This window comes from Poromitra crassiceps (genome assembly GCF_964638095.1).
Source record: "Poromitra crassiceps genome assembly, chromosome: 19".
In the NCBI taxonomy this organism is placed as follows: Eukaryota; Metazoa; Chordata; class Actinopteri; order Beryciformes; family Melamphaidae; genus Poromitra; species Poromitra crassiceps.
This window is the reverse complement of record NC_139646.1, coordinates 18,101,004-18,113,170: the sequence shown is the minus strand read 5'-3', so window position 1 is coordinate 18,113,170 and position 12,167 is coordinate 18,101,004. Positions and strand designations below refer to the sequence as shown.

Below are 12,167 nucleotides of genomic sequence, written 5' to 3'. Positions count from 1 at the left end.
TAGGGGTCATTTGTGATGTTAAACTTGTCACTAGTAGGGATGTCACGACACTAGAATTTCTACTTCGATACCTATTATGATAGGGAGGGACAAATCTTAAAAGAAAGCACTGATGGTATCAAAACTGTTGCAAATGAGTATTGTATACATTTAAATGCTTAATTATTGATACCTGTTTTTCTCACGTTTTCTAATTTATTTAAATATCAAAAAAATGAAAATGTCACATTTTCAGCATGTGGGTTTCTGCAGGCCACCACATATATTAGCATCTATCCCTGTTGGTCTGGAAAAAAGTGGTATTGGTGCATCCCTACTTCTCACAACCATTTTGTGACCTGTCACTTGTGTTTGTATAATGCAGGTCCTGCCATTCCCCAATTGAGCACTTTAGCACCTGAGCCAGAAGCCTCCACCTCCGCCTCCACCTCCAGCATAAGCTCCATATCGCCCCCCCAAAGTCCCATCTCCATACAGAACAGTGCATGGGTGGACAGTTTCCGGGTGCCCTGGGACAAAGCGAAGCCGTCTCTTAAGAGAGCTATAGATGCTGGTAAGAAGCCAGAGGAGGGGGACCGCCGACACTTGATAAGAGTCACCGTTGATGCGATGAGAGAACACTCCTTGAACCCTACTCGCCAAGAATGCACAGTATTAGCAAAAGCCATAACTCAGAAATATCCAAATAGCTTATTAGATACAACTGGGGAGGGGGATGTACTTGGATGCGGGTACTTCAGTTTAGTCCAACAGCTCAAGACCAGAGTTGATTATGTAAATCGAGACAACACACTGTCCCGCCTGAGGAAGCCCAAACGCATCCAGATGAGTGAAGATGATGACCAGCCAAGAGTAACTAAATGTGCAAAAATCGACAGTTATGGGTGTGTTCGTTGGCAGCCAGAGGAGTACCCAGATGGGGAAACGTCAGCGTCATTAGAAGAAAAGAGGCTTGAGATGGTGGATATATTCAGTCGAGAGGGGCTCAAGGGAGCTGAGAGAGGGAAGGTAGAAGAGCTAATGACAATCACATATGTTAAACAGCGGGAGGATATAAATGCAACCCCACCCCCCAGCATTCTGGACTTAAGTAAACAGTGGCCATTTCTTCTTTCACGGAAGTTTTTACTTTCACACTTCACGACCCTCACCGGTGTTGAACTACACACCAGACTGGTCTGAGTGTCCGCCCTGAGACTGGGAGGTCGTGAGTTCGATCCCCGGCCGAGTCATACCAAAGACTAAAAAAATGGGACCCGTTTGCCTCCCTGCTTGGCACTCAGCATCAAAGGGTTGGATTTGGGGGGTTAAATCACCATGTGATTCCCGAGCGCGGCGCACGCTGCTGCTCACCGCTCCCCCAGGGGATGGGTCAAATGCGGAGAACAAATTTCACACATTGTGTGACAATCAGTGGGACTTTACTTTACTTTAGACTGGGCGAAGACTTGGACAAAAAGGGTGAAAGGCTTCTGAACTACTTTGGAGCTCAGCGTACAAAGTGGAGTAACGAAGTGAAAGCTGTTCTGAAGGAAGCCTTAAAGAAGGACCGAGAGCCAGGCACCGATGGACTAGCAGTGATGCTTGTAATGTTGACCTACTTCAAAGAGCAAGAGAGCGCCCTTTTTCTCCAAGCTGATGTAAGTGGCTAAGTGCGTTAATTGCTTTAATATATTAGTTTGCTATTTTGACCCTTAATTTCAGTGCTACTCGTTCTATGAGAATAGTCACCGAAAAACAATGCTGATTTATTTAGCACTTGATGTCAGACATATCCGCAAACTGTACAGTTTTGCAGGCAATCATTTAGTTTGACAGTTATTGAATTGATTTGAGTTAAAGTTGATGCCAGTGATGTCATTCATGCACAAATTACATCACTGGTATCAACTAACTCAAATCAACTCTCAATAACTGTCAAACTGTTTCCAGTTTTTGGATATGTGTGAGATCAAGTGCTAAATAAATCGGCATTATTTTTCGGTGAAGTTCTCCTTTAACTTTGATTAGAGTGCAACATTTCAAACCTCCAGAATTGTCTTGCAGGTTTGGTGAACCTTTGATGGCATCTTGTGCTTGGGCTCAAGTAAAAGCAGGTCTGCATCTGGCAGTCCTGTCTCCCTAGGAGTTTGTATTAACTGTATATTTGTAAATGGTTTGTTTGCCAATGGCTTGGGGCCTTGGGTCATATTTTTGTTTGAGGGCACGTTTATGTGGTTGGTGGTTGAGCACTTTTAAATGGAAATACCTCACCTTACACTATGACTTATACGGTGCAAGCGTCTATCTCTCAACTCTTTAGAGCATGCTGTGTGGAGGGTGGATTCACTGGTGCCTACTGTGTGCACAATGTTTACATTATCAAGAGTTTATTGATTACAACCAGAAGTGGCATCCTGCACTCTGTCCACATTCCACAAATCATATTTCCATTGCACATGTAAAGTATGTATTCTAATGGGTTGCTAGCTACAGTACGAGTAGTTAAATTGCCCAGAAACATCTCATGAGCTTTTTCCAGTGAATCTCTTGAAAGTAGTTAATCTGAAAACTGAAAACCAGATATTTATGAAGTCTTTCTGAAGTTTTTCCCAATTCTTTAACTCAATTACTTTTTCATTCTCCATACCTTTCTCCATTTTCTTATCTTCACTGTCATTCATACTGTAGGTGACTACCACTCCCGCTGATGCAGAAGCCCAGTTGTCTCTCCCCGTCACTCCAAGGATCATCATGCTTGGTAAGCTTCACATTCATATATTTTCACATTCAATTCAAACCTTTGTCATGCTGCCCAGTGCCCAGTTTTTTGCGAGGAACATGCTCCAACAATCAGCCTCGGCTTGCAGCCTTGCCGATGACCTGTCCTATATACTCAAACCTCAGCTTGACGAGGGGGTCGCAGGGGAGTCGCCAGCAAAATGTGTAAATTGACTAGAAGTTAGCCTAAGCAGAGAATGTAGTGCATATACCTGTTATCTGCCCATCTATCATAAGGTTAATGTCAAATTCAAGCGGATTTGGTAGTGTAGGAAGCAGAGCAGGCCGACTCGCACACTAAAATAATGGTAGCAAAAATGCAGTCTGAAACCCTATGGAGCTCTGGAATGAAAGGCACGCGCCACTGTCTTAATATTTCACCTCTTAAAAAAAAATTAACCAAGGGTTAACCGCTTAAGGGTGTCGGTTAGTCAAAAGTAAAATTAACCGAAAATCCACATAACGCTTATTAACCTTGATCCGTGTCTCAAACTATGCCGTGACAGGACAGAGTGTAAACACGCAACATCAAACGCCTGGTGCCGCTTCGTTATCATTAGGGAACGGTAAAACAATTAAAAATAAAATACCGATGGCAGCACCAAATGTCCAGGACCTTATCAATACTCCTGGTACTGACTAATCAGGAACTGGTATCAAATAATACCAGTGCTTGATACCCATCCCTACTCTGGGTTATAGGGCCCCTGAGGTCTTGGGTCCCTGGGCCTGGTACGCCCCTTTGCTAATACATCCCTGCGCATCAGCTGTGTTGAGTCACATTTTTGGGGAGCTCTGCACGCCGGCTGCGCTGCCATGCTCGCCAGCCGCAGCTCATTTGGCAAGTGCGTTGACGCTGTAGCATGTTTTCTGTTTTACAGTTCTGACCGAGGATCCAATCATTTGTAGAAGATATTGCAATGAAATATAATTGTTGCAATGTCTGATTTATTGTTCTTCAGGTGATCCAATTCTGACTGCAAAAAAATGGATGCTGTCCATTGAGGGGAGAGTAGTAATCCCACCTGCTGCCACCTGCCACCTTGACTTCACCACTGCCTTGGCCGTCCTCTTCGCCTCCTACTATGTGTTCAACATAGAATATCAGGTGGAAGCAGCCACAACTCTGGAGTTTATTCAGAGGTATTACTTATTTTCACAAATGGTTGTGGAATCACTTTACCTGTATACTATTTCTTAAATGATTTCGGCTGTAAACCCTGCAAACTATTCTTACATACTGTATATTGGCAATGCATTGACCCTAAAGTCACAAAGCCCCACTTGCATGCAGGGAATATTTTAGATGTTAAGAAGCTACTTGCAGTTGCCATGGACCACTATGTCAGGAACAGTGGTACCTACTAAATGAAAGATAAAAGACACAAATTAGACCACAGACCCCATTTGACAAGATTTTGTCACAGGGTCCCCATCCGGATCCCAGTTTGAGAACCACCAACTTAAATGACTCAATAACATCCATCATGTACACAGATAGTACATGGCATATTATGGAGAAGCAATACTCCAAGTACTTAGACCCTTTCCCATATGCGGCCTATTTTATAAACGTAACGTGGAAGTTTGGCGATAGCGGTGTTTCAAGAGACTGGCTACAGTATGATGCTGGGGCTGTAGTGATGAGTTGTTCCGTGGTGTAACATGGGAGTCTGCAGCCTGTTGCACCAGCTGAACGTAAGTTCGCTCTTAAGTTAGGGTGTAAACTAACTGCTACGTTCAAACTAGTTAGTTTGACACTAAAGTTGTGTCTTTGTTTAGTTGCATCACGGAGACGTAAGGTACATCTTAACTAGTAGTCCTTAAACCTCACACTAGCCAAAATAGTGTCGCAGAAAATGACGTGTACAGTATCTCTGACCAATCAGTGAAAAGCACGGTGGAAACGGTGTTTATTTACCGTTGTTTAATTAAGTGGAATGAAAACAGTCAGACATGTTGCCAACCGCAAATTAGTGCTTTCATATTTCATCAACACTAACCAAATGAGTTTACATTAAATTGCATCATTTGGCAGACGCTTTTATCCAAAGCGACTTACAATAACACGTTTAGGTTCATAATAGGCTACTGTTAACGTTTATCTGTGAGCTCTTCATCAGCATTGTAGGCTAATTTACAACCATCCTGCCTCGCTAAATTGTAGCTGTTATTTTAATTTGTATGCAGTGAGGCAGCTTGTGGAAAACAAAAGCATGAGTCATAAATATCAAAGGGTGTAATTTATCACAGAGAACACGTTACCGACGCAAAAAAATGTTGCGCCATGGTGCCAATATTGCCAGCTGTGCCAATAATTTGCTTCAAATTTTACTCTGGCCTCTTATTTTTTTTCTTAGTGTGTATTCTTCAACGTAATACCTTATCTACTTGAAATGTACTGATTTTTTTAAAAATATATATGAATATATGTGACACAAAAATGTGTAGATTTTTTCCATCTACCCACCGCCACTGGCCGGTGGGTCAAAAGTTAATTTCGGGCCCTGCTGGAAATCAATGGGGTTTTTGTATGGGGGTTTTGTTTAGATGCCTGAAATAAGATCTGTGGTTAACAAAAGTTTATGAAACTCTTAAACACCCCTAAAGAAAAGAAAACATTTTTCTTCTTGTTCATACAGTTGGATGTTTGAGCTTCACTGTGCAGAATGATGTCTGTGTAGAGTTTGACACTAGAAGGCTGTTTCCTCTTTCCACAATTGACTGCAGAAAGTGTAAAGTTTCTCTGTGGCCACTGAAAAGTTGATTTTTAACTAGCACTAAGTTTTTTTTACATCGAATGTTTGCATTTTTTATAGGTTTTTTGTCAGGATTAATCCTGATTCCACCAAATGCACTGCCAAGGTCCAGGTGAGCCGGAAGAGTGGGAAAATGGTGAAGCGGAAGACATCAGAAATGAACCCCCATGTGGTTTCATTCATCAGGGCCTTCACAGAGATTGATTGGCAAATCTAGATGAAGGTGAGGTTCTGATAATAGGTTGGCCTTTGTATTGAAAGTTTATTTATTTAAATACAGCCCTTTATCACAAGCAGGACTCACGGTAGGGTTGGGTGGTAATAAAGAAATTTCGTATACTGGGGTATTTGAAAATAGCAACGGTATCCAGTGGTGTAGTGGTCCCTGGAGAACTGGGTAGACTGTAATTTACGCCCCCCCCCCCCAGCTGCTTTTCAATATATATACTGTATGTATATATATATATATATATATATATATATATTAGGGCTGTCAGCGTTAATCGCGATGCGATTAAGGGCCGACCATAACACGTTTTTTTTTATCGTGTTAATCGAATGCCGATATTTTGTCCCTTCGACGCACCCATACTGTTCAAGGTCACTGACCTCACGAACGTCATTTTCTAGCTCGTTAACGCGATATCTCATGAATGCCTTGACATAATTTTGTCACATTTGGCTTAAATCCTTGGACTCAAGGATGAACTGATTACATTTTGGTGGTCAAAGGTCAAGGTCACTGTCACCTCACGAATGCCATTTTCAAGCTCGTTACTGCGATATCTCAGGAACACCTTGACTGAATGTCATCACATTTGGCTCAAACGTCAAAGTCTGGACAGACAGGGATGTCGACTGCTCACTTGTTGGCGAAGGCATATATCCGCGGTGCGGTCGTTCTAGTTAACTACAAGGCATTAGATTGAATATGTGAGAACATTTATCTTCCAAAAGGAAATACATCATAATCAAAATGCCACAGGGACATTATCTAATGACCACAGAGGTGCACAAAACAGTTAATTTGGTCGTTCTCCCTGGTATGATAACAGTTACGTTCCCCGGGCGTGCTGCTCAGAGCCTGGCTTCTGTCAGCTGAGGTGACTGGCTCGTCCGGGTTTTTCAGATCTCTAAAAATGAAAATCAAATTTTCTAAATAGCCGTTATTTTTGATAAACTGAGCACAATATGGTGATCTACAGTTTCCCCCCCTAAACTTATAAAAGGGCCATATTAACCCGGTAGAGCAGAACGGCTCTGCTGTAAAATCCTCTATACAGGCTGAGACCATGGCCCATTGAGTTATGAATGGTGAACAGACCATTTGACTGAATTAAGTAGGTGTACAATAGTATACAGCAGAAGAGGGAAGCGCATGGATCTGATGGCTCATCCGACTGGTGCTCATTAGTGGGGCAGGTAATAGTATTAGACAAACAGAATCCAGGAGGTCTTGCTTGATTTCAGTCCCCAGGTTTTGATACAGACTACCATGAAATAAAACTATCTCCGTCTCCAACTAAACTTTACTTGAACTTGACTTACTTTGCCTTGTGCTCGATGATTAATTAAATATATATTTTTACTTGAAGACGGAGTGCCTTAGTTTTATCCAATGGTAGTCTGCATCAAAACCTGGGGACTGACATCAAGCAAGACCTCCTGGATTCTGTTTGTCTAGTTAGTAGGGGTGTCAAAAATAATCGATTATAAGATGCATCGCGATGCGGACGTGCACGATTCTGCATCGATTCACAAATGTCAGAAATCGATTATTATTATACATTTTTTAATAATCGAATAAAATATAATGGAAGTACATGCATTTGTTTATTTTAATTATGGATCATAATACAATGCAATTCCAAATGCATTTTATTTTAAAAGTAGCCACACAGTGAGAAAAAATAAATCATGTATTGGGGAAAAAAAGTGATGCATCGATTTAAGATGCATCAAGATGCATCGATAATCGTTTTATAATCAAATCGTAGCCCTCTGAATCGTAATCGAATCGTGAGGCCAGTGAAGATTCACAGCCCTACTAGTTAGGTGTACATTATCAGAAAATGATGGACACCATGCAGCCAATCAGAATCGAGTATTCATGGTATAATCGGGTATGCAATGATTGCACAATACAAGTACACTGGGCTACAATCCATTTGACCAGACGTATTGACCATTAGTCGATTTGACCAAACTGTAAAATGAAATTTTATTTGTTTTCTGCTTCTGTAGCCTACCACTCTTGTTTGTTAATAGTGGTTCATTTGCATTTTACCTCAGACAAGACAAGATGGGACACTGCAAGTCTCAAATCCATCTATCTAGTGGTGAAAAGGTGAATTATGAAGTATATTTTCTTCTAGAAAATCGAAGTGGATTTCAGACTTGATTGCAGTGTCATGTCTGAGATAAAATGCAAATTACAGTCATATTATCAAACAGCTTCATCTCCACTTTAAGTTGAGGTTATTTACAATTATGTAGGCAATGTTGAATTATATTCGTGAACAAATAGGTAAGATGTAACATCACATTAGAAGGGATGCAAACGAGTCACATTTAGGTGACAGTCACCTTTTTCATAGCAAAATAGGAGGATATCGGAGTGGTTTTATGTCTGCCCTGATATCTGTCACCTTTTTTCACTATCCATGACTTTTCATCCCTGCATTAGCATTAGATTCACCTCATTTGGCTTCAAATGGCCAAACATTTTGCCGGTGCGCGTAAGCCATACATGGGCAAACTACGGCCCGCGGGCCGGATGCGGCCCGCGGGCGCCACCTGTGTGGCCCGCGATGGAATTGCAAAAAAAAAAAAAAAAATTACACAGTGCACCTGAACGCAACATGCAAGATACCCGCTGAATAAGTGTCCAAATGTTCATGTCATTCTGGCCATTACTCCACTTCTGTTATAGCATTTCAGTCTGGAATATGGAATATCTTTCAATAATCTTTATGACTAAAAGGCTACATTGAATTAGAAATTTAAATAATTAACTCATTGGTTTTGGATTTATTTAGCTTCAAGACTGCATTTTTGTTCGTGTGACCCTCAACACAGGCTTTGATCATCCCGGGCCACTTACTGATACTTATGCTTAAATTAACCCACTCATATTCTGATTTATTTCAAGAAAAACATTTTGGCTAGTGGAAATTCTAATTGGCTGGTAACTTTAAAATCTAGCAGCCATATTGGCAGGTGGTCAAAAAAGTTAATTTCAAGCCCTGAGAGCAGGTGGTGACATAGGAGTGAGTGAGAAAAGGATGAAATATTGGTGGTTAAGACTGAATAATGACATCACAACTGTTAATTTAAAATGAGTTATTCCTCTAAACGTGGCTTCAAATGCACCAAATTTTTCACACTGTCGCCGTTTGGCCCTCAGCAAAACCTGGTAGCGAGGACATTTTTTGTGGCCCTCTCTATCATCAAAGTTACCCATCCATGGGTTACGGCATGACAATATTTGTTCGGCCCCCGGCAACAATCTGGGTTTCTCATGTGGCCCCCCATGAAAAATAATTGCCCACCCCTGGCGTAAGCCCACGCCTTTTGGCCTGGCCTGTTTAATGCCGACCAATTACATATTCCTACTGCCCCTTAATGAAAACACTGGAATAAATATCAACTATAAAGGATAGACTACTACAGTAATAAATACATTGGAACATTGGCGTTTGTTTAGGAACAAATTAATTATTTTATAACAAAGTTTTTTTCTTCTCTCGATTACCAACGGTTTGGATGGAAGAAGACAAACAATGGCCGCATAAAAACAAATAAACAAAAAGACAATTACAATAGATAAATAAAACAATAGGAAAAAGTACATCTCGAGTAAAACAAGAGAGGCAGGCGACAAGCAGAAAACAAATCGACTAATGGTCAGTAAGTCTGGTCAAATAATTTCAAATGATAATCTAATTTGGATTGTAGCCCAGTAAGCCCACAGACAATTTGATTTGTTGATAATAGATGTTAATGTTGTAGGCTACATGTTTAGTTTATTATTGTTGCAATCATTACGGGAGATACTCCCTCTCAGTACTTCTGTTACACAGATTGTCCTGATCTGTTTTGTATTTCTGTTTTATATGTATAAGCCTAACATTTGCTTACCGTTTCTGATGTTCAGATAATAAAACTGGAACATGTTTATCACATTTTTCTCTTGTGTGATTACAGTTGGTTGAAGCGAGTGCACTGCAGCGCCACGGCCTAGGGCTCCAACTGGAATTCTGGTGATGGTCCTCTCAGGGTGGAAGGCAAGGGGTAGACCTTTTTTGGCACTTTTTTTACCTTTTTTGAAAAGGATTTTTTTCTCTAAAATCCCATTGCCATTTTTTGTTGTTTAATTGTTATTGTATTTTTGCAATATCTGCACTTATGGCTGTTTTTACTCTACTAACATTAAAGAGCATGGTGCAGGTTAGAGACCACTTTGCAATAATATGTGGGACTTTTAGGATTCTCTTTTGTTTTTTCCCCACACATAGTTGCATCTATACTGTTTTTTATAAACCTGCAAATCGAGCAATAACACCTGTGACGTTTTTAATTAACAATAAACGTTCCCTCGGATCATTGCCTCCGTAGGCCGACCATCTGTCCGTCCATCTGCGACGATATACTTATCCACCTGAGACCATTCTGGAGCCGGGTTACATCAGCTGAGATGGTCAGTCGGTTGTGCGGTTCTCCAAAATTATATTTCCAAATAGGCGTTATTTTGAAAAACCGATTGCATATTAGGGGTCAACTAGTTATGTTTGACTACTGAAACTATTAAAAACTTCATAAAGTGCCATATCAACCATAGATAGAGCCAAAACTAAACAGAAATTAAACAGTTGCCTTTGGGGGGGAAATGGTGCATTATAATGCCACCTTTTCCTCCAGATTTCTGAGCTAAGGGCATGTTTTTTTTTTTTTTTTTCATTTCACTCCTACCTCCTAACTATAAATTATTATTTTTTGCCTGCACCATGCTCTTTAACATTACCGCTTGATCCTTGGGAAATGCCATTATTGTTTTGCCGGTGGACAGCTGGAAGTCCAGACTGAAACATGTAGCGAAACATAATGTGAGGTTTTTAGTTGTTTTAAAATTGTTATTGTGTTGCATGTTCAAATTCTTTGTTTAATTGTTACTAAGCCTATTTCTGCAATATCTGCACTTACGGCTGTGTTTACTCTACTAACGTTAACATTCCCGCTTGATGCTTCGGGAGATGCCTATTGTTTTCCCTGATTGGCACCCGTTACATGCTGGAAGTCCAGACAAATGTCTAGCGAAAAAGTTTAGTTACGGGTAATTTTGTGTGTTGCATGTTCAAATTACTTTAATAAATAACTGTGTAATTAACAAGTTGCCTGTTTTCTGAAGTTACTAATAGGTAAAAATGAAATCACAACAAGATTAAAATTTTACAGTAGAAGATTGAAATCACAGTGAATAAGAGTTATCAAATGTACAGCACTGTTTACTGCACTGTAATGCCATTTACAGTACCATTAAAAATCACAGTGCTTAACTGTTTAGTTTACACTAAAGAAACCAGCTCTGTAAACAAATGTACAGTAAAGAAATTGGCAATGTGAAAAGAAAAGCAGTAATAAAACCAATATTGTAAAAAGATTTTACAATGATAAAAACACTACTGTAAACAAATGTACAGTAAATAAGTTGGCACTGTAAAAAGAAACACAGTAAAGAAACAAATATTGTAAATACATTTTACAGTAATAAAAACCTACTGTCAACAAATATATGGTAAATAAATTGGTACTGTAAAAAGAAACACAGTAAAGAAACCAGAATTGTAAATAGATTTTACAGTAATGAAACATTACTGTAAGCAAATGTACAGTAAAGAAATTAGCACTGTGAAAGGAAACGCAGTAAAGAAAATATATTGTAAACAGATTTTACAGTAATGAAACACTACTGTGAACAAATGTACAGTAGAAAAATTGGGACTGTGAACAGAAACACAGTATAATACTACTGTAAACAAATATACAGTAATAAAATAACACTGTGAAAGGAAACACAGTAAAGACAATGGTACTGTAAATACATTTTACAATAAAGAAATCACTACTGTGAATATGAGTACTGTAGTTGTACTGTGAATATAATTACAGTAAATTAATGGCTACTTGCTGCCAGTAAGTTACTGTAAATTTCACAGTAAATTTTTTACAGTGCACACACACACACATACACACAGTAACACACACACACACACACACACACACACACACACACAGTAACACACACGCAGTAACACGCAGTAACACACACACACACACACACACACACACACAGTAACACACACACACGAAAACAAGACACACAGTCTAATAACGGCGTGTCTTCCACACGCTTGTAGGGTGCATTAGGTTGGGAGGAATTTGATGTGAGTTGAACAGTGGGCATGTCTGGGAAGAGAGGAGGACTGAGTGCAACTGTGAGACGAGTGCCACTGAGCAGAGGCAGACAGGAGTCCACTAAAGACTGTATTTTACCGGACAAATCTCAAATTTACCGTTTCAACAACAGTCTGTTACAAACACAATATCATGTGAATCCAGGTTACAAGCGCCTGGCTGGCTCACTGTGGC

General features: G+C 40.0%; 1 protein-coding gene across 1 annotated transcript; it reads left to right on the top strand.

Annotated features, from left to right (window-relative positions):
- The first annotated feature begins 453 nt into the window (after window positions 1-453).
- LOC310794211 (uncharacterized protein) lies at window positions 454-10,757 on the top strand. The gene is made up of 5 exons (XM_083656159.1): window positions 454-553; window positions 2,671-2,740; window positions 3,723-3,903; window positions 5,580-5,742; window positions 9,726-10,757. Exons 1-4 carry the CDS (start codon window positions 548-550, stop codon window positions 5,734-5,736), a joined length of 414 nt encoding a protein of 137 aa, XP_083512285.1. The 5' UTR covers window positions 454-547; the 3' UTR covers window positions 5,737-5,742; window positions 9,726-10,757.
- The last annotated feature ends 1,410 nt before the right edge of the window (window positions 10,758-12,167 follow it).

What these genes read in the sequence shown, in the direction of transcription:
- LOC310794211 (XM_083656159.1), top strand. An exon ending in TCCAAGGATCATCATGCTTG is followed by an intron (nt 2,741 to 3,722) that starts GTAAGCTTCACA and finishes ATTGTTCTTCAG; the next exon opens with GTGATCCAATTCTGACTGCA. An exon ending in ACTCTGGAGTTTATTCAGAG is followed by an intron (nt 3,904 to 5,579) that starts GTATTACTTATT and finishes CATTTTTTATAG; the next exon opens with GTTTTTTGTCAGGATTAATC.